This window comes from Malus domestica, chromosome 14 (genome assembly GCF_042453785.1).
Source record: "Malus domestica chromosome 14, GDT2T_hap1".
NCBI lineage: Eukaryota > Viridiplantae > Streptophyta > Magnoliopsida > Rosales > Rosaceae > Malus > Malus domestica.
The window spans coordinates 30,094,062-30,117,916 of NC_091674.1; the positions used below are offsets into that span (position 1 = coordinate 30,094,062).

At 37.5% G+C, this 23,855-nt stretch overlaps 1 protein-coding gene and 1 long non-coding RNA gene across 2 annotated transcripts; one reads left to right on the forward strand and one right to left on the reverse strand.

The window, feature by feature from the left end:
* The first annotated feature begins 4,956 nt into the window (after positions 1 to 4,956).
* On the forward strand, positions 4,957 to 12,052 carry LOC114820949 (glycosyltransferase BC10-like). Its single transcript, XM_029092313.2, has 2 exons — positions 4,957 to 5,643; positions 11,136 to 12,052. The coding sequence occupies exons 1-2, from the start codon at positions 4,996 to 4,998 to the stop codon at positions 11,775 to 11,777; spliced, it is 1,290 nt and encodes a 429-aa protein (XP_028948146.1). The 5' UTR covers positions 4,957 to 4,995; the 3' UTR covers positions 11,778 to 12,052.
* Positions 12,053 to 12,107: 55 nt separating this feature from the next.
* LOC139191580 (uncharacterized) lies at positions 12,108 to 15,681 on the reverse strand. Its single transcript, XR_011575661.1, has 4 exons — positions 15,613 to 15,681; positions 14,655 to 14,748; positions 14,459 to 14,521; positions 12,108 to 12,399 (listed from the first exon to the last, which is right to left on the reverse strand). It is a non-coding gene; the product is annotated as an uncharacterized lncRNA (long non-coding RNA).
* Between the last annotated feature and the right edge of the window lie 8,174 nt (positions 15,682 to 23,855).

The window sequence follows — 23,855 nt, forward strand, 5'->3', positions numbered from 1 at the left end:
GTTTGTCATGAAACGACCTGTGGTGGTCGGAAAACCTCTCGACACCCACGGCCTTGCCGGAGATGGGTGTGCCTATTCCCAAGCCGATTTCGTCCTAAAAACCTAACCGGAGAAATTCAAGAAACTCATCGGAGGGTTTCTGCGTTCATCGAGTTGTAGAGACGAGAATGAGAGGGAGAAATACGAGGTTGCTGATGACGATGGGTGTCTTCCTCGAGCAGGTACGATGGTGTGCGTGTGTGTATATGGGTCTCGGTGCAGAAAGAAAGGAGAGAGATGAGAGTTTTGAGAGAGAGAGAGATAGAGAATGCAAAAAAGAAAGAAGAAGAAAGAAGGGGTTACAAAAAGATAAGAATAAGGATTGTTGGGGTGCTGCCACGTGGCAGTTTGAGAGAGAAGAGAATCTTAAGTGTAGATCCGGATTGGGTAAAGGAAATTAGGACTAAATTGATAGATTCCATAAATATTTGGGGAAATACGGGCAATTTGAGAGAAAATAGAATCTTAAGTTTATGACTAACTATGCACATGGGTAAACTATCATTTAACCCCTAAACTATTGCTGATAACTAATTCATTATATATAAATGATTATGGTGTGTTTAAACATCTTTCATTAATTACTACATATTTTCTACACTCACAATGTTTGCCAGCTCGCTATATAATCAACTTAAATCAGATAAATCCATAATGCAATGCATTTCCTTCCAATTTTTTGTGATAAACTAATAGATAATTGACTAAATAAACATCCTGCAAAGTTTCAAAAAAAATTTCCAAGTTTTTCTTACAATTTTCGTCGTTTTTATTTAATTTTTATCGATATCGATAATATCCCGATATTTCTATCGAAATTTCCGTGTTTTTAGATTACCGATATTTCCGATATCATCGATATTTTATACATTGATCCAAACTCATGGTTTTTTAAGAAAAAACCCAACTCATGTTTTGTTGTTCCTCGTTTTTTTAGCAATTATTTTATGTGTACTAAATCCTTTGAGAAATTCAATGTATCCAGAACACCAAAACGCATTTTTTATATACTTTTTATGAATTAAGATTTATCCTTGAATAATGATGACTGTCCTTGTTAATCTTACTTGTAGTTCCCTTTTGATTTAATTTAAGGCTCCATGACCCTGACCTTTCATGTTAACAAATAAAAAAAGAAGAAGAAAAAACTAGTGTGACGAGATCAATTTAAGAATCTTTTAAAGAGAAGGGGGAGAGAGAGAGCAGCCACTTCTCATTTTTTAAAGGGGAAATTTTATTTGAACCTATATTTTGTATCTCAACACCCAATTTACTTTTTATGCCCATATTGTATTTGATTTATCTATCATTATCTCTTTACACCCAATGTTATTTCTGAAACCGTCCTTACTTATCAAAACTCAACTCAATCAAACTTCTTTTTACACCAAACTCAATCTACTTAAATATAAAAAATAAAACCCCAATCAGTCCATCATCTCCATGGAGCAAAGCCCTTTGTCTCTCTCTTTAAAAAATCCTTCCATCTCCCATGGTTGTCATTTTGCACCCCCATCTACTCCTCCATAGTCATCCAAACCTCTTCCTCTTCATTTTCTTCATCATTTAACATCTCTAAATTTCTGGAGCACTAATTAGCTTAATAATTGGTTTGTGTTCAATCGATTGGTTCAATTTTTATGTATTGATTCCTTTTTCTTTTCAACTAAATGAGCTTCTGGTTAGTGTTTAATGAGTTTTGTATGTTTCAATTAAATGAGAATCTTCTAGACTCTATATTCCTATTTGTGGTAGAAAAATGGGTATGTCCATGATAACTTTTGGTAGATCAATGAATATTTTTAACCGTGGATATTTATTTTATTTTGTTTTTGTCGAAACCGTGGATATTTATTAGATACAAAAGTTGTGGACAACAATTCACATTACATTGAATTGTGGCTAAAAAGTATATCGTCTTTGTACGTTTTAAAGGCGAACTCATAGCTAAGCAGTTTTTATTGTGGAGCAAAACTTCGAGAATTGATCTAACCTGGATGTGTAATTGAGTTTATGCATTTTAATAATTAAATTGATAAATATTTCAACTACATATGGATTTAATATCGTAGTATCTTTTAGCCTCTATATGCCACACTAGTTGCGGACAAAAATTCACAATACATAGAATTGTGGTAAAAAAAAGTATATCGCATTTGCATGTTTTATAGGTGAACTCATAGGTAAGTAGTTTTTATTGTTGACCAAAACTTTGGGAATTGATCTAACTTGAATGTATAATTGAGTTTATGCATTTTAATGATTAAATTCATAAATATCTCTATCGCATATGAATTTAATATCGTAGTGTCTTTTAGCCTCTACATTGGTATATGTGGCAAAAAAATGGGTACCTCCATGAGAAACTTTTGTAGATCGATGAATATTTTCAATCTGAATATTTATTAGATACTAGAAATTATAAGTCTATTTGCGAAAGTCTAAGTCAATGCCAGGTAGAATATTTGTTAAGATATATTTAGAGAACTGTTATTAGCACTCCAAAAATCTCATTCTACACTTTGTACAAGTGTATTTTTCTTTCTAATTATAGAAAGTTAGGAGTGCCAAATTCGATTTTTGGAGTGCTATAGCAATTTTCTATATTTATATACATTTTATTTTAGTTTGGAAATCGATTTCCTTTTTTTTCTTTCTTTATCAAGTTGGGAGTATCACTGACTGTGACCCTGTGCAACTAGTTGTTGATTTGTTTTGAATAATCAACATTATTTCTTACAATATCTTGGGCGTATGAATAACAGAAAGAAAACGGTCATAATACAAGCTAAATAAGAGTAGTACTAATTAGTAAACTACTTGTGCATGATGTTTGCTTATAACCAAGTGGCATGAAGGGACAAATGTGTATGTTTCATGCATGACTTGAAATAGTATTAGTAAAGTCACACAAGCCAACCAACTTGTTGGCAAGTGACCCTTTACCACAGTGGTGAAAAAGTGTTGTGCTTTTGCATGACAACGTGAGTTCGAATTTTGTTGGTAACTGATCTAACATCTAACTTACTAATGCTATCACTCAACTAAAAAAAAATATATATATATATTCGAAATGTATGTAGTGGATAAACACAATCTCAAAATTTAATTAAACTCACATAACAATGATAAATAAAGGCATTATCAAAACTTAAGGGTGGTGAGCAATCCCATTAAAATAGAACTTAATATATACATGTTAAAAACAAAAACAAATTGATGCAAAGTCTCCCGACGACTAATATTATTCCAAGTCATGCATGAAACATACACATTTGTCCCTTCATGCTCCTTAGTTATTAGCAAACATCATGCATTTACTAATACTATTCCAAATCATGCATGAAACCTACATATTTGTCACTTCATATAAGCAAACATCATGCATTTACTAATACTATTCCAGTCATGCATGAAACCTACACATTTGTACCTTCATGCCACTTGGTTATAAGCAAACATCATGCACAAGCTGTTTACTAATTAGTATTACTACTATTCAACTTGTATCATGACTATTTTCTTTCTGTAATTCATACGTCCAATACATTGTAAGAAATAATATTGATTATTCAAAACGAATCAACAACTAGTTGCACATGATCACAATCAGTGATACTCCCATCTTGATAAAGAAAGAAAAAAAAAAGGAAGTCGACTTCCAAACTAAAATAAAATGTATATAAATATATAAAATTGTTATTAGCACTCCAAACTTTCTATAGTTAGAAAGAAAAATACATTTGTGCAGGTGTAGAATGAGATTTTTGGAGTGCTAATAACAGTTTCCTAAATACGTCTTAACAAATATTGTACATGACATTGACTTAGACTTTCACAAATAGACTTATAATTTCTGGTATCTAATAAATATCCAAATTGAAAATATTCATCGATCTACAAAATTTTCTCATGGAGGTACCCATTTTTTTGCCACATATACCAATACAGAGGCTAAAAGACAATACGATATTAAATTCATATGTGGTCAAGATATTTATGAATTTAATCATTAAAATGCATAAACTCAATTATACATTCAAAATTTCCCGAAGTTTTGGTCAACAATAAACTGCTTACCTATGAGTTCACCTATAAAACGTGTAAAGACGATATACTTTTTAACCACAATTCTATGTATTGTGAATTTTTGTTTGCAACTTTTGTGGCATATAGAGGCTAAAAGATACTACGATATTAAATCCATATATGGTCGAAATATTTATCAGTTTAATTATTAAAATGCATAAACTCAATTACTCATCCAGGTTAGGTCAATTCTCGAAGTTTTGCTCCACAATAAAACTGCTTAGCTATGAGTTCGCCTATAAAATGTGCAAAGACGATATACTTTTTAGCCACAGTTCAATGTAATGTGAATTGTTGTCCGCAACTTTTGTATCTAATAAATATCCACGGTTTAAAATATTCATTGATCTATCAAAATTTATCATGGACATACCCATTTTTCTACCACAAATAGGAATATAGAGGCTAGAAGATTCTCATTTAATTGAAACATACTAAACTCATTAAACACTCTAACCAGAAGCTCATACCGATTATTAAGCTAATTAGTGATCTAGAAATTTAGAGATGTCAAATGATGAAGAAAAGGAAGAGGAAGAGGTTTGGATGACTACGGAGGAGTAGATGATGACAACCATGGGAGATGGAATGATTTTTTAAAGAGAGAGAGAAGGGGATTTGCTCCATGGAGATGATGGACTGGTTATAGTTTTATTTTGTATTTTAAAGTAGATTGAGTTGGGTGTAAAAAGAAGTTTGATTGAGTTGAGTTTTGATAAGTAAGGACGGTTTCGTAAATAATGTTGGGTGTAAGTAGATAATGATAGATAAATCAAATACAATGTGGATATAAAAAGAAGCCAAGTGTTAAGATACAAAATCTAAGTTCAAATAAAATTTCCTTTTTCAAAACCGCTCCCAAAAAAAATGATGAATAAGCATCAGCAACACTACCCACCACCTTCATTTCCAAAGCAATTCCTCAATGCCCAAATCCACCTCCATAAAATCGTCTCAAGTTTTCTAATCTTTGCTTTCGGTTTAGCACTAGGCGCTTCCCTCAGCATCCACCTCAAAGATTTCCCCTTCCAACTTTATTCAACACAAAACAAATACTCTCATTTGGCAACAAATAATCTAACATTTTCTTCTCCACCACCTCCACAATCTCTCAATATCCCAACAAATAATCTAACATCTTCTTCTCCACCACCACCACAATCTCTCAATATCCCAACAAATCAAACAAAAGCCAATACCTCCGCCGCCAGACCGGCACCACCAATAGGGTTGAAAGAATACACTAAGTCGCCGAATATTTTGCATGAAATGGACGACGATGAGCTGTTGTGGAGAGCTTCTCTGGTGCCGCGACAGCGGGTTTTGCCATTTAAACGGACTCCGAAAGTTGCATTCATGTTTCTGACGAGAGGGAGCCTGGCAATGGCTCCTCTCTGGGAAATGGTCTTCAAAGGACATGAAGGGTTGTACTCCATTTATGTCCATGCCAATCCGGATTTCAATGACCCCATGCCTGAAAACTCGGTTTTTTATGGCAGGAGGGTTCCGAGTAAGGTCAGTTTTTCATGTTACAATCCTAATTTTTCTTGATTAATTTTCATCAAGCATTTGTGTTACAAGTGTTTTTATCTAAATTAGATAAAAAAATGGGAATGTATATGATTAACTTGTAGTTGTTCAAAGCAATGATGACTTTGCGTGTATACATATATAGCAAATTGAATTACACCACACTATATTTAGAAGAGTAATGTTAGAGAGACTAAATTTTGTAAACTAAATGATATGAAAGTGGATGATTGAATTATTACTTCCCAAGCCAACCTTTCTTAGTGTTCTGTTTGGTTAACTGATGGTATAGAGTCGAATGCTTTATGCTAGCTTCATTAAATTTTTTGTGTACGCGATATGTTCTCCTTTTTGTTACAACGATATTCTACCCGGTGTAAAATTGTTTGAGTTAATTCACATAATGGATTATCCATATTTAAATATTAAATTTGAAACCTCTTACTTACAATTGAAGAAGAAAAAAATCATTAAACTATAGTACTACACATTATTGCTTTAATTTTGATATTCAACTTTTCTCCGCAATCAAATTTGCACAAGAATATTTTTTTTGGGTAAATTACATAGTAACCCCTCAGGTTTGAGGTCTATTACAATCTCATACAACATATTTAAAACATTTCACTTTCATACCTCATGTACTATTTTATTTCAAAATAATACATTCGTTATATTTTTCATCCATTGGTCTGTTAAATGCTGACATGGCTACCACATTTGTGCTGATGTGGCAGCCACGTGGCAATTTTTTTTTTAAACCTGAACTTTAAAAAAAAAAAAAAAAAAAAAAAAAAACTGAAAAACCCACCCTACCTTCCCCGCAACCCCTCCCCACCCCCTTTTCCTGAAACCCAAACACCCCATCCCACCCTATCCCCACTTCCCTGCAACCCTTCTCTTACCTCATCACCCTCACCCACCACACCCACATATTTCCCTTCTCACTACTACTTCCACCCGCCTTTAAACCACCACCCTAATCCAGCAACGCCGAGAACCGCCACACCTGCTTCGAATCCGTCACGAACTTGACTGTCGTACCACCACACTTAGGAGCCTAGTCTCTGACCCTCATCGCTGCCTAGTACACCACTCTAATCACAAATATTTCAGAAGAGCAGACAACTGCGATGGAAAACTGGGGGTTGTAGGGTCAGATTCATGGAAAACTATGGTGGGGGGTGGGGTGGGGTGGGTGGGGTCTGCGACGCCAGGATCCACGCCTCTACGAGCATGTCTGCATGTGGATAAGAAGAAAAGAAGAATTCCAAAACAAAGGGCGAGGTCTGCGACCAGGTGAATCCAAAACGGCATAATTGTCGTTGCGATTTTGGTGGTGAAGGGAGGGGATGAAGGTCAGGGAGGTGAAGAGGGAGGAGAGGGAGAATGTGGCCGGGGGGGGGGGGTTGCGGGGGAGAGGGAGGTGGGGGTGGGGTGGGAGGGGAGGTGAAGATAGTGGATGATAGGAGGTGTTCAGGGGGAATATGTTTCTGGGTTTTCAATTTTTTATTTCTTTTCTTTCTTTCTTTTTAGGGTTAATATTATAATATTTTTAATTTATAAAAAAAATATTTTTTGCCACATGGCAGCCACATTAGCACAAAATGTGGCAACCACGTCAGCATTTAACAGACGAATAGATGAAAAATCTAACAGATGTATTATTTTGAAATAAAATAGTACGTGAGGTATGAAAGTGAAATGTTTTAAAGATGTTGTATGAGGTTGTAATAAACCTCAAACCTGAAGGGTTACTATGTAATTTACACTTTTTTTTTCTTCTTTTGGCTTACACAGTAAAGCTTTACAACTATTTTAATTTGGGTAAATTTTTGTTTACTACCCTCAAGTTTCATGGTTTTCAATATTTGGTACATAAATTTTTTTTTGTCCATAGTCATATTTAAAGTGTTAATTTTGGAACAGTCTCATACATCCGTTACTCTGGTTATTAAGTCTCCCGTTAACTGATGATATGACACTCATATAGACAATGACTAGACGACAAGTGTCATTAAGGGTTTACGTGGAAATTAAAAATTAAAAATAAATAAATAAAAGGATTAAAAATTTAGAAAAATTATATAAAAAAACAAAAAACAAAGTAAAAATCAGCCATAGGGATTTGGGTTTTCCCTTTCCTCCACCCTCACGACCCCTCTTTCTTCCTCTTCTTATCGAGAACCACCAAAGCCAATTTCCCATTTCTCTTTTCCCAAATCGGCACCACCATGGCACCACCGCCTGGGTTCTCTCTCTTTCTTCTCTTTCGACAACAACGCGGAAGCAGAATCGAACTCCTCCCTCTTTTTGGTCAACGGTAGCAAGAAAAGGGGCAACGTCATCGTACATGGATGCCACTTATGTTGCCATATGCTTATATCCAGAAACCATCCACGCCAGAAACCGTGTGCACAAATCGACCTTGCAACCCAGAAACCATCCACGCCCATTTCTCATCTATGTTCAGATCCGCCCTCAAATCTTAGAACCCATCCGTCCCTGTTTTGACTCCACTTCAAATCCGACGACTTGTCACCGTTGGAATACCTTCTGTTTCCTCAGCAGCTCTCTAAAAATTGAAAAAGCCAGGGTTTGAAATTTTGGGGGGTTCTGGTGCGATGAAGAAGCTGAACCCATAGCCGAAGAAGGAAGCAGGTCAACCAATCTGGCGCCGATCTTCCTACGAAGCCCCTGAAGGTCATCCAATGGGTTCGACTATTTGGGGAAGATCGTAATGGGTACATGGGGCAGAGGGGGTGGAAGATGGTTTTGAGGGCTTGGAAGAATTGGTAGAATCAGTCAGTGAAGAAGTAGGTTCCTGGATGTGGGAATGAATTTAGGTGTTTTTTTCCTTTCATTTTTTCAATTTTTTTTTTTAATTTTTACCTTGTTTTTTTTTTTAATTTTTAATTTTTCTAAATTTTTAATCCTTTTATTTTTTTTAATTTTTGTTTTTAAATTTTAATTTTCACGTGAATCTCTTAATAACACGTGGTGCCTAGTCATTGTCCACATGAACACCACGTCATCAGTTAATCGAAAATTTAACAGCCGGACTAACGGATTTTATACTACACACTTAATTACTTCTTTTCATATTAATTAGTTAGCCATTTTCTAGAAACCACCTTTTGGAGGACTATTCAAATCAAATTGATTTTGCTTGAGAGTTGAGGCCATTGTTTGTATATGGAAAAGCCATCAGCCATGCCTCATAAAATGCCTCATACAGTGGGGAACTTCATGCCCATGTTTTATACATTATTGGTCTGTAGTGTTGTTGCATTACTTAAATATTCATTTTGCATAACAAGGCTTTGGAAGACCAAATCATCATTTGTTTATTTAAGTATGTACATGTGTGATTCTACAATACGACAAGTTTGTCAATAAAAATCGGAAGCAGATCCTCTCGGGACTTAGACCTCCGGAGCCTAGGATCACATAATTCTGGCCCTTAAGACCATCTCCAACCGAAGGGTCCAGAGGGCCGAAAATAGCCCTAAAACCGTCTCCAACCGAGGGATAGGCCAGAGGGCTCGAGAATCTGGGAGGGCCCCACGTAATTTCAAAGGGCCAAAGGGCTGGCTGGCTGGCAATTTTTTTTTTATAGTTTTGTTATTCCTGTCGGTTATAACCGACAGGAATACATGCTATTATTTAATATACTAAATAATGGTGTATTCCTGTCGGTTATAACCGACAGGATTGTTTTAAAAAAAAATCAAATGAAACGGCTACTAGCCGTTGCATTTGATTTGATTTTTTTTTATTTACAAAATTTTTCATATAACTTCTATTTTTTCCTATAACTTCTATTTCACAAAATTTGGTTCATATTTTTTTTTAAATTCCATTTGTTTCCTATAACTTCTATTTCACAAAATTTGTTTCATATTTTTTTTTCCTATAACTTCTATTTCACAAAATTTATTTCATATTGTTTTTTAAATTCCATTTTTTTCCTATAACTTCTATTTCACAAAATTTGTTTCATATTTTTTTTAAATTCCATTTTTTTCCTATAACTTCTATTTGACAAAATTTGTTTCATATTTTTTTTAAATTCTATTTTTTTCCTATAACTTCCTAAGCCATTATACAACATTAAATTAAATTAAGTAACATGAAACAACATTAAACAATATGAAACAACATTAAATAACATTAACCAACACAAAAATTATACAACATGAAACTTAAACAACATTTTAGTTGTAGTTTTTAAATAATAAATTATGTTTGGCCCTATGACCCTTTGGCCCTCGGTTGGAGACGATTTTTTGTGACAGGGCTAAAACGAGTCCTCTGGCCCTTTGGCCCTCGGTTGGAGACGGAGACAAATATGGCCATGTACTGTTCATTAAAATATTAATATATTGGAGAATCTTGGAGGGCCAGAGGGCTAAAACGAGCCTTCTGGCCAACCCTCGGTTAGAGATGGCCTAAAGTTTGATTGTACGGCTAAATTTTTTATTGTCTTTTAAAAGCTACAATAACTTTTGATCGCAAAATCAAATTTAAAGGCCAAAATTATTTGATCCTTAAACTCTGTAGAGGATCTGCTCCCATGAAAATCTACCTTCCCTTTTTTTGGGTAAAGACGACACGATAGTATAAAAAATCTACCTTCCCTTAATTACTTAAGCTTTTCTTCACAAGTTATTTATATTTTTAAAGGATATTAATATTGATAGTTGACATTCTTTTCAATGCATCATGTTTAAGGAATGATATATATAATATCTAAGTTTCAGAATACATTAAACTTAATAACTTAATTCACTTTATAAGATACACACACACACATTATAGAATCTAAGCAGATCTTCATCTTTTAATCCTTATAATAATTGGAATTACTGATATAGTGTCAAGAAGAACATGGTTAAAACCTGTCTATATGAGTTTTGCCCTGCGATATTTTATGACAAATTAATTGGGAAATTATTTGGTGGGGGTGATTTATTTTTTTGTTAAAATAATGCTTATACATGAACACTTTCTAGATAACCAAATGTCACACACCACATGTTTTTATACAGCCTGTTGATATATAAATTTCACATTTCAGAAATATTAATAAATTTGGCATATGGATTGAGTGGTGGATTCAATTTTGTTGCATCATGCATTGCTTGGATTCTACACCTTTTGTAGAGAAAGCCAACCTAGCTAGGCTAACTAGTCCCTCTTAATTAACAAGCATAACATATTAGCATAATATGTGTCATGTTTTCTTCCTGGATGGATGAGACATGCTAGGTATCAGACTATCAATAGTTGATGTTGGACATATTAAGTTACCAACATGTTAAGTTATCAGATTGTCAACAGTTGATGAACATGTTAAGTTATTAGACTGTTAACTTTTGAATCGATGATTTATATAACTTTGCAGATTGTATGACAAAACATTTTCTACAGTGTAATGATTAACTACATGCTAACTCAAATGGTTCAATGTGCAGATTGTGACATGGGGTCAACCTAACATGGTGCAAGCAGAGCGTCGCCTATTAGCCAATGCTTTGCTTGACTTCTCCAACCAACGTTTTGTGCTCCTCTCAGAGTCATGCATACCACTCTTTAACTTCAGCATAGTCTACAACTATCTCATGGACTCAAAGCAAACGTTCGTGGACGCCTACGACCTTCCCGGCCCTGTCGGCCGAGACCGGTACAGGCACGAAATGAGGCCTCGTATCATACTTGATCAGTGGCGAAAAGGCTCACAGTGGTTCCAAGTGGACCGTGAGATCGCGACCGGAATCGTTTCGGATGAAAAGTACTTCCCGTTATTCACAAGGTATTGCATACCCCCATGCTACGCTGATGAGCACTACTTGCCCACATACGTAAGCATCAAGTTTTGGAAGAAGAATTCTAACAGGACGTTGACTTGGGTTGACTGGTCGAGGGGTGGGCCCCATCCGTCTAAGTTTATGAGAACAGATGTAACGATTGACTTCTTGAAGAAGTTGAGACATGGAAGCAACTGTGAGTACAATGGGAAGCCAACCAATATTTGCTATTTGTTTGCAAGGAAGTTCATGCTACACTCTTTAGATAGGCTGTTGAGGTTTGCTCCAAAGATCATGAGATTCAACTGATTTTTAGGGTTCAGAGGTTATCTTTTGTTTTTGTCATTAGCTTTTGTGGGTAGCAAACCAAAAAAAAATAATAAATAAAGGGCAAGCTCTAGAAATTGTTTTCTTTACTTGTTGGGCAAGCTCTAGTAATTTGAGGTGTATAAGGTTAATTTTTCAAGATGATTGTGATATAGCATGATACTAGGAGGTGGTGCCCGAGCATTGCTGCGGGATATGAAAGTTCGTAGGTAATAACAACTAAAAAATTATTAAAAATAAATTGAGCATAATTTGTATGTTGTTCAGTTTTGACTAACGTTAAGTTAACTTATACTAATAAATGCATTGAAAAATAAAGAGTAAGTGAAATTGGATACATACCTGGGTTGAGAATTTGAATAACTTCTCGGAAAAGATAAGTTTTTTTGCAGCTTAATATAACAAAGATGGAAATTGGTGTCTTATGCAATAAAATATATTTAGTGATAGCATTATATAATCTTTAACACAATCTTACGAAAGCAAAAAGCACTTGCAAACACACTCAATTGCTTGAAACCTTGACAGCTGAAAGCCTACTTCAGCAGCTAAAATTATTGGAGGAACCAAGATGCGGCAGAGATTTTTTCAAATTGAAATTAACCTGCAGATGATTGCAAACACAAAAATAATTCATTTTCAAATAAAGATAAAACAAACTTAAAATATTTCCAGGCTACTTTCAATAACAGGAGAATAAAAACAAAGTTTTTATCAACATGACTCTCAAATTTATGCAGATTAGCATAATCCAATTTAAGGGCGAAACAGACAGAATTTACAAAATAAAAAAGAAACAAACTGAAAGTCTAATCATGACAGATAACAGTGTAAATGTTACTAAAATAACTCATCATACAGAATAAGCAAGACTATTAAACTGCAATATTAATTGAGCAAATTTAAATAAAATTATAAATGTTATCAAAATCAGATGGAATACAAAGCAGTAAAGATTTATATCCGAGGATAATATTTTAGACATTAAACTATAAAACTACTTAGCCGCTCCTGATAAGAATACAAAAAAAAAAAAAAAAAAAAAATTAAGGTCTAAGAAATACGATGCTGAAATCCATGGAGGCCAGAATAATTCAATTTAAATTAGAAAGGGAGAGGATTGATAAAAGGAAAACGGGAACAAACCAAAATTTAACCATGACATATAACAAATAGATTAACCCATGCACAAAAAATCAATAAATTTAGTTAACATCAACCTTAGCTTTTTCCCGACTTCAATACTCGGTGCAGTTCGCTAGCTCTATTATGCTCGGTGCTCTCTTCTGCATTCAGTGCTAAATTCAACCTCTTCGTGATTGAATTGAAAGCAACCACTATTAAACTTTAGAGTAAATTGTAGCAATGGTCCCTCAACTTTAATCAAATTGGAGCAATAATCTCTCAACTAAAAATCCATTAGCATTGGTCCCTCAACTTATCAAAATGTGTAGCTATAGTCATTTTCATCAATTTCATCAAAATTTTGTCAAAATAAGTTATGTTGGAATGACCATTTATACAATTAGGGTCTCTCAACTCATCAAAGTGTGTAATTATGGTCATTTTCGTCAACTATGTCAAAATTTTTGTCAAAACAAGTTATGTTGGAAGGACCATTGCCGCTACAATTAGGTTAAAGTTAAGGGACCATTTCTCCAGTTGAATTAAAGTTGATGAACCAATGGTAATGAATTTTTAGTTGAGGGACCATAGCTGCACGTTTTGATGAGTTGAGAGACCAATGGTAATGGATTTTTTTTTTTGAGAGACCATTGCTCTAATTGAGTTAAAGTTAAGGACCATAGCTACAATTTACTCTAAACTTTAAAGGCTGCAGACAAAACCCTCAAAAATCAATATTTCCTCCAAATGAAAAGACAACAAAATTATCTAGTTATACCTAAGATCTAAACATAGAAAAAAACCCTCTAAAAAAAAATTCCTCTCATTTTTCGCCTATACAAATTTATGAAGCCATCCCCTTCTTTGGCTTTTTCAGCAATATACAAAGCTATAGTCCCCAAGCTATCAAATAAAGCTAGAACGCCCTCTATCATATTGCCAAAGACATTGTATCAACTACTATTCTAGTCATATTCATCCCTCAATAATGTCTGGCCTTTTAATAAAATAAAATAAAAACTTAACGCAAGGTAAAAACCGAAACAACTCAATTAAACCCAAAAATTAACCATGATCATCCATATGTGTTCCTTAGGAATGTTTAGCCCTCCAATGCTTTTGAGATACTTTGGTTCTGTTCGTCATTTATTTTATAAGAAAAGAATGTGTGATATCATTTTATTCCAATAGCATATACTTAAAGATTTTGATTTCTTTTCTTATGTTATATTCCTGGTTTTGGTTATCCAGCAGAGGTTGAACTAATGAGTCCAAAGCAGCAGACCACTGACTTAAAATGACAAACCACAATTTATCTCTCTCCCTCTACCTCCCTCACTTGTCAAACCAAACTAATAACCGATTCTGAACTTATCAAATCTAATAAGTGCAAAAAATTATAATCAAAACCAAATAAAAATCTAAACCCAAGCTCTGATTTCAATATAATCGACAACAAAAAAGCAAATTCAAGTCCAATATAACCAAATACCAAACAAAAGTCTAAATCAGAACTCTAAAATCTTGAAATCGCTCACCTCAAATATACATGGCTCTGAAGGCTGCAAACAAAAGCCCCAAATCCAAAAAACCACAATTTCCTAAAGCCAAAAACAAAACAAAACAAAATTAGACACCATGATGGGGAATCCGAACCTACAAACAAAATCCCCAAAATCACGATACCCGAAATCACAATAACAAAAGCCCCAAATTTTAACAAAAGAAAATTACCCAGATGCACAACCCGAAGAGCTCACCAAGAAACCCTAGCTCTTCTGCGCAAGAAATTCCTTCAAATCAAACTGAATAAACTGAACATGGCTAACTGAATTCAATAAAAATAAAAATACAATCAATTTACTGCTAACCATTTTTTTTCACCAATGAAAAAAAAAATCCATATCAGTCATATTGTTTCCTCAATATAATACACAGTTTTTGTCCTGATCTATTAGTCATATTGTCTCCTCCATTTTTAACCTATAACATGTAATCCTCTGGATAACCTTTCTAGCTCTCAAGAGATAATGGTTAAGCTAATCTGCGCTGCAATGAAACTGTGAAAGGAAATTTATGTGAACTCATATAGACTACATTTTTTAACTCTCTCTCTCTCTCTCTCTTCCCAAAAATTAATCATATGATCATCCACATGTGTTTTTGAGATATGTTTAACCGTTTAACTAAAACACACAACAACAACAACCAAGCCTTTTCCCAATAAGTGAGGTCGGCTTTATGAATCATAGAACGCCATTGCACTCGGTTCTGTGTCACACAAAAAATAAAAAATAAAAAATCCTCACCCACACCAAAAAACCGAAACATGCAGAGCAAAACCCAAAAATTAAGGATGACCATCCTTTTTTTTTTCTTTTCTTAAGGTTGAGGGAAAGATGGATGCACAGACAATCAAAGAACCCAAACAAAAACAAAATTAACGCCAAAGAGATGAATTATATACTTGAGCCAAAAAAGGCACGCAAGCTCAGAGAATAAAACCCTAAAACTGGAAGAAAAAGGTTTCCTGCAACCAAAATACAAAATTAGAGATAACAATCAGACTTAGAGCATGAAAAAACAAAGAAAATGTTGGGCAAAAAGTTGAAGACCCGAACTTGACAACAATCAATTGTAAAATTTTCTTCCTAACCAAACAGAAAATAAACAAACGTATAAACCAACACACCTAGATGCGAGCGATTCCTTCGTGGAAAACAGGGGAAAAAAGGGCAAACACCTTGTAAGAGAATTCGATTGGATTCAAAACCAAAAAAACAGAGAGAAACGGAAAGAGAAGAAAAGAAGAGGAAAGTGGAAAGTGAAAGAAAATGAGAGGGGCAAAATGGCCAATTCACCATACAACCCCGCTAAAACTGAAAAATCATGAAGAGAATGAGGGACAAAACCAGGTGGGCACTGTTAATGAACGGTACTCGTCCACGGGCTTTTAGAAGAGTATAATTTGTGACATCCTCTTTTTCCTTTTTGTGTATCGTTAAGCAGAACACCACATCTCAAATAGAGAAAGACTTGCGTATACTCTTTAGAACATAACGTTTAAGGACAATAGCACAATGATATGCAGTAAATTTGTGATATAGACATGTATATTATTGTATAAATTTCGTGTCTTACAACAGAAATTCAATGCATTCATCATAAATTTCGTGTCTTACAACAGATATTCAATTCATTCATCATATTACACTGGCGTCAAGATGATGTCATGTTACCATTGGACTGGATTGCGCCTACCCAAATCAGGCTGGTTGGCTTGCTTTCTTTGGCCAGCCCGCAAGCCTTGTGGCTGATTTATAGTCCAGTGGCTCCCACAAGCCTTTTGGCCCAGCCCTCGGTTGGAGACGAATTTTGTGTCAAAACGGGCTACGTTTTGGCCTATATCCCTATAAATAAATGTGAAAAATAAATTAAAACAAAATCAACCCACATCAAGCCCTAACACATCTACGCCCACCACTTTCCCGTGGCTTCTTCACGATGTCGGTGAATCTTTTGAACGAGGGATTTTGCATGGGCTTATAAGTAAGTTGAGTTACTCCTCATATTGTTAATTGGTTTTATGGTAGAACCTCAACTTTCTTCATAGTATTAGAGTAGGTTGTCTCACGTGTGAAGCCAAATGCCCACACGTGCTGCACGTCACCCTGTTATGTTGTCCACGTGTTAGGCTTGAAAATTCGCCACACGTGAAGGGGCATGTTGAGCATGAGTCCCACATTGATGAGATGAAGGACCTTGCATGAACTTATAAGTAAGTTGGGCTACTCCTCATATTATCAAAGGAAAACTAATGAAAAGGGCTTGAAAACTTTGAGTTTTAATGATAAGGACAAAATAAAGGGTAAAGTGAATAGTACCAGAATTGACTTTTTAGTGTAAAAATGTGGTTTTTCGTTAAAGTGAACAGTACCAGGAGCTTTTCGTTAAACTTCCCTATTATCAATTGATTTTATAGTGGAACCTTAACTTTCTTCAGAATGAAATAGCCCTTCTACTTCATGAATTGGCATTTGGTGGAATGGAATGCAGATATGAGGCTTACAAAATTTCCATGTCGTACAAAACCGATGACACGAGGAACCACGATTGCTAGTCTGACGAAGAAGGGGTGGCGAAGGCGTCGAAAAGAAGCCGTTGAGGTAAGAGGGAGCCTTCATGTTTTATGAACGTTGTTCGAAGTCAAAGATTGTGGAAGGCAATTGTGGCTGCCATGGAAGGCGGTGCGATGCAAAAGGTGGTGTCGTTTAATTTGAAGTTGCCATGGGGTTTTATAAAACTTTAAAACACTTCCATTTTTTAATCAGATTTATATCCCACTTAAGACTTAATTTCTTACATGACTCGAGGAATCCATATTTCATACAACCCCTTCGTTTACATACATTGTCTTCCCCACCTACTATACAACTTCATTAACATTTGGGTAAATTACACTTTACCACTTTAGGTTTGGGGGTCTATTGTAACCTCATACAACAGCTTTAAAACATTTCACTTTCATACCTCAAGTACTATTTTATTTCAATATAATGCATCCGTTACATTTTTCATCCATTGATCCATTAAGAGCTGACGTGGTTGCCACATTTGTGTCACATGACTGCCAAATTTATGCCATGTGGCAAAAATAATAATTTTTTATTCATTTAAAATATTATAATAATTTACCCAATTAAAAGAAGAAAAAAAAACTGAAAACCCAGAAACCCTTCTTCCCTCAACCCACTTCCCTCTCCTCTATTCTCTTCCGGTGCGCTGTCCAGCAACGTCTCTTTCTGTGGCAACCGGTATGAACATGATAGCCAAGACCGCATTCCGCTGCACGAACGAGTGGTGGTGCTCCAAATTGGAGAGAATTGAGGGGATCAGCGGCTCGATGATCTCGAACTCATTCAAGCGGAAGAGAAACCAGAGGTTGTTGCGGAGGTTCTGGTAGATGAGGATCATCTCCGATAGGACCTTCCCCTTGGAGTTAGTCTTGTAGATGATCTCGAGGTAGAAGAGGAGGAGCTTCTGGATAGTGTGGTTCTCGGAGAGGAGGACGTAGCGGATGATGGTGATGAAGAGGTGAGGGATGGTGTCACCGTTGAGGAGGAGCATGATGGCCGGGGATAAAGAGGTGGAGGATGATCTCAGCGGATCTGAAACGAGGAAAGTCGAATCTGAATCGGAGAAATCTGGGGGAGAATGAGATTTGGGCATTTATTTGGATGGGATGGGGTGGGTTTTTGGATGGGAGGGGAGGTGAAGAGAGTAGAGGAAATGGAGGTTGGGTGGGGTGGGGGGTTGCGGGGAAGGTAGGCGTGGGGTAGAATGGGGTGTTTGGGTTGCACGGAAGGGGGAAGGCTCGGGGGAAGAAGGGTTTTTGGGTTTCTAGTTTTTTTTTTAATTGCATAAATTATTATAATATTTTTAATGAATAAAAAAATTATTATTTTTGCCACGTAGCACAAATGTGGCAGTCACGTCAACTCTTAACAGATCAATAGATGGAAAATGTAATGAATGTATTATATTGAAATAAAATAGTACTTAAGGTATGAAAATGAAATGCTTTAAAGATGTTGTATGAGGTTGCAACAGACCCCAAACCTGAGGTGGTAAAGTGTAATTTACCCTTAACATTTTTATCCCAAATCATGGTTTTTTAAGAAAAAACCCAACTCATGTTTTGTTGTTCCTCGTTTTTTTAGCAAGTCTTTTATGTGTACTAAATCCTTCGAGAAATTCAATGTATCCAGAACACCAAAACGCAATTTTTATATACTTTTTATGAATTAAGATTTATCCTTGATTAATGATGACGGTCCTTGTTAATCTTACTTGTAGTTCCCTTTTGAGTTAATTTAAGGCTCTATGACCCTGACCTTTCATGTTAACAAATAAAAATAAAATGAAAATACTAGTGTGACGAGATCAATTTAAGAATCTTTTAAAGAGGGGGGGGGGGGAGAGAGAGAGAGCAGCCACTTCTCATTTTTCTAGAGGAAATTTTATTTGAACCCATATTTTGTATCTCAACACCCAACTTACTTTTTATGTCTACATTATATTTGATTTATCTATCATTATCTCTTTACACCCAATGTTATTTCCGAAACTGTCCTGTTTGGGCCCAAAATATGTTTGGGCCGAGTATAGAATCATTCTCGGCCCGGGAGGCCTTACGACAAGGGTACCATGGATCGTGGGCCTCTAAACCTAGGACGGCTAGGTCATGACGCAGGACAAGTCGAGTCCTGGTGCAATAAGGAGTCTTGGCAGGATTAATAACCTGAAAGCGAATCCGGCTCAATTAAGGACGAGGTTCACAATCATAGAGAAAATAGGACTGGTCAAGTTGGTGTTTGATCAGGAGAAGAAGACCTACTCCGAGTAGGGTTTTGACTCGACTTTAAAGGTATCTAGTGCTATAAATAGAGGAGGCTGTGCAACAAATAAAGCCCCTCCAATTCAACACATAACTGCCCTGCGCAAACTTTCTCAACAACTTTGAGATTTTTATTTTCTCTTTTCGCTGACACATCTTCCGTTGGCATCAACAGCACTGTGAAAGCAACCGGTGATATCTTAAGTCGGCATAGATAGCTTTGTCATCGTAGAATCAGCCGGTCTCGCACTACCTTCCGTTGGCATCAACAGCACTGTGGCGAGGACGGTTGGTTACCTATCCAAGTCTCGGTCGAGAAGGATTCCTGAATCCTTATTGATTGAGGTCGTCTCATTAGCCTTCTCGGCGAAGTGAGGTGTTACAGTTTATTGAGCTCGGCGCATTGCACGCCGAGTTATTTTATGATTGGATACTCCCAAGTGGGATTTAGAGTTCGGCATTCAGACGACCGAACCACTTTTACTATTAAGACTTATATTCGCTTTGAGTATTTGTGCCCTTACACTTTGGTGTCGATTCGGCGATAATTTACTCTAACCAATAACATCACCGTGACTGAATCTGACGACGGAGATTCATGAACTTCATAAGAATAGTAACCTTGTCTTCAGGTTCGAGAGCCCAAGAGGCCGAGACGTGTTCCTTTCTCGGCCGCAATCGCAAGACGCAGAAGTTAGCCGCGCACCCAACGCAACATCAACAAATTTACTCCTCGGTCGAGCTCGGCCGACGAGTTGGCACGCCCCGCATTCACCTAATGATGTAGTTAGCTTATAGATTACTCGGCCTGCGCGCCACGTAGGCTTGGTAGTTTTTAGGGTCAACATTTTAGCACGCCCAGTGGGACCTAGTGCTAAACTATGAAGTTCATGCGAATTGAAACACGATCGGTAAAAAAGAAAACAGCTATGGGAAAATCAACAGCCGATGTACCAATTCAGAATATAGGACACAGTGTGCCACAGGCGCAGAATCCCATCAGCACCGTAACACCTGAGTCCACGAGCGCGACTCGCCGAGAAAGGGAAGTTAATCTCGGCGGTCAGTTTCGCAGTCTTGAAATCCCCGACAGGAACACCTGCATTCTCAATGAAGGGATAATAGAAGATTGTGACGAGGATGGTGGCGAAGGATCTGATCCACTAACAAGGTCGTTTCTTCGAAAACGGCTTGACGAGCAATCTCGGACGGTTGAACATACGTTTAGTTGAGGAATCGATAAACTTCATGACATGATACGCAATACCAGTGAGGCACAAACCAGATTACTCGAAATACTGGTTAGTAAGGTCAGCGACGGTAGGACTTTCGATCTTGCCCAGCATTTGCCGCCGAGAAATAATTTATTACCAAGTGCACCGGCCGAGTCAATCCCTGCTCGGCTCAAACCAATTAACTTGGAGAGAGGAGGAGGATCGAACAGTAGGTTAGACGGATCCGACCAGAGAGTGGAAGCAACACCCGTCGATATGACTAAGGTCCAACGGATGATCGATTCGGCCATAAAGAAAGGGCCGAAGTTCCCTAAATTTATACATCTGTATCCGGCTTATGTGGAACAGTTCGAATACCCTAGAGGTTTCAAAATCCTGGATTTTAGCCTTTTCGCCGGAGAATCATCCTTATCCTCATTGGAACATGTGGCTCGTTTCACCGCGTAATGCGGAAATGTCAATAGTGACTTTCACAAGCTGCGACTGTTCAATTTTTCGCTGACGGGTTCAGCATTTGCTTGGTATATCAACCTTCCACCGAATTCTGTCCAGAGCTGGGAGGAGTTGGTCGAGAAATTTCATGAGCAGTTTTATCGGCCAGGAATGGAAGTGTCAGTATCCTCGTTAGCAAGGATGGCTCAAGCATCCGACGAATCACCAATGGATTATCTTACCAGATTTAAATCAGCCAAGAATTGGTGCTGAGTACCTCTCCCTGAAGTCGAGTTCGTAAGGCTTGCTCTAAATGGTCTTGACGTGGAATACAAAAAGAAATTCTTGGGGGAAAATTTTTGGGATATGTATGAACTAGCCCAGCATGTTGAGCAGTATGATTATTTGCTCCGTGAAGAGAAGATCTCGAAAGCTCCATCCAGAGGGACGATTTACAAAAATCCTACTGTCAGTTATGCATCGGCCGAAGATGAATGTGTTAGCGTGGATGTAGCCGAGATAATCATAGATAAGCCATACGTTTGCAAGGCACTGACTCAAATTGACTCTAAGGAAGCCAAAACCCGCTCGGCCCATGAAGAAACAATGAAAATGCCAAAGGTCTATGCTTTTGATATTACAAAGGCCGATGCGATTTTTGATCAATTATTATCAGCAAAGATCATTAAACTTCGGCCTAGACATAACATTCCCAGGCCGAAGAGCTTAAAGGAAAGATATATTGCAAATACCATAATTCAAGCAAAAATACGACAAATAATTGCGTCGTGTTTCGAGACAACGTCCAAAGCTGGATTGATAATGGCAAACTGAGATTTCCAGAGAAGAAGATAAACGTTGATACTGACCCATTCCCCATGGCAACAGTAAATATGGTCGATGCGTGCCTATCTAAGGACAAAGGGAAAGGGAAGGGCGAAGCTGTTGCGACGCAACGCTTTCGGAATCAGAACTCTCGGCCACGTTTCATGGTTGATTTTCGTTCAAACGAACCACCTACAGCTTTAACGGGACCCGCTATTGTCAAGCCTATGATGGATTACAGCACTGATGAAGACAGTGGGACGGCGGTTTTATGCAGTAAATGTAGAGCAAAGGTCAACATTGAGCTAGAGGAAAAGTCCTCTCCGCCTATAATGGAACAACCTACAGCCGCAACCCAGCAAAAGGTGACCAACGTAGGCCAACATCAAGGGGTTTTTTGATAAGCTCGGTCTTAAAGTGAGGATGGAAGAGACACCTTCAGTCAGACGGTGCCTCGATTTTGATGCTTCATTTTATGACGAGGACTACTATATACGTAACTCTAGCAGCTCGGAATCATCGTGGAGCCAAAAAACTTTCAAACCTCCCGAACCTAGAGACCAACGTTGGTATACATATCACTCTTCGAAAGGCGTCTACACCGCACTGTCCAAATCCCAGAAACGCCGGCACCAAAGAATAGATTGCATGGCCTACCGACGGGCAGCTCAAGAAACTTCGGTCCTTAAATGGCGGCCGAAGGACACAATTGCCACCGACGATGAACGACCACCTCCAACGATTATGACAGAGTTGGTTCAAGGGAAACGGCTGGTCAATCAAGATATCGAAACCACGTTCGAAGAGGCTGATAAACGGATTAAACTTCTTCTTCGGCCTGGGGAGATGAAGGCACGTCTCGAGCATTTCAGGCAAGAAGCTGAAAGCAAATTGACCCCGCCAGCCACACAAGAGCCTTTGATCAAAATTCAACGGAATTTACATCCACCATTCCTCGGGGAGGCCTTGGAATATATGCGAGAGTTTCATAAGAAACATTCGGCCAACGATCTGTATGGTTTGCCGAAAGCATGTCAAGACACAATCGATCTTGTCTTAACTTGCCCAGATGCCGAACGAATCATTCAGAAGACCTTAGACCCAAGATTGAAAGCTAGGTTCCAGCACATACGGGAAGCTCGTGTCCTTGGTTTTGAAGTCGACCCATACACTGATATCGATGCAGCCGAACTTCCTTTCTCAATGGAGGACCTCCAGTATTTACGATATCACTTCGAAGTATTTTCGGCTGTTTCTCTCTTCGGCCTTACGACTGATGAAATAGCACGTGTCGCACGGCTGGATGCCTATCTCGACACCAGGGATGCCCGTATACAGTACCAGGAGCAAGTTCGGATCCTGGCACCAAGCACGCTTTCGATCTCAGACTCACCTGAGGCACTTATGCAGAACCAACAAGTTGCCGAAGAGACACCGCGAGACCAAACCATTGAAGAATGAGCAGAAGAGTCTCATCGTCCAATCCGGACGAAAGCGGATGCTGCAGTTACCGACCAGGAAAAAGACGAGGCTAGCGAAGAGGATCATAACCCGATAGGCCCATCAGTCCTGGATAACATGGAAATCAGTATGGTCCATGTTTTGCCCACTGATTTTCAGTCAAGCACAGCACAACCAAATTTCCTCGATGGTGATGTAGTTGCCGAGGAAGCCGGTCATATTGATTTTGTAACTATTGCTGAAGCCGAGTCAACAACAAAAGATGATAGTCTAAAAGCAGCTTTGGCCGAATTGTTTCCTCGTTCATCATCGGCCAACCTTCATCATTTGAAGCCATTGTATGTAACGGCCCATATCGAAGGGTATTCAGTCTCCAAAGTTTTTGTCGACTGTAGAGCCATCGTCAATATCATGCATGTAAACATCATGAAGTTATTCCGTATAGGATCACGATCGGAGATTGGGACAACCACGTATGCACTAACCTACGAACACGACGCAGTGTTACCAGTCGAGCTAAGCATAAATTCGTTACGAATGATTGCACAAAGTAGTTTGTTCAGCACCGAATATAATCAGTCCATG

Excerpts from the sequence above, each read along its gene's own strand:
- LOC114820949 (XM_029092313.2), top strand. The coding sequence starts at position 4,996 with ATGATGAATAAGCATCAGCAACACTACCCACCACCTTCATTTCCAAAG. Across the intron at positions 5,644-11,135 it reads GCAGGAGGGTTCCGAGTAAG|ATTGTGACATGGGGTCAACC; the intron begins GTCAGTTTTTCA and ends TTCAATGTGCAG.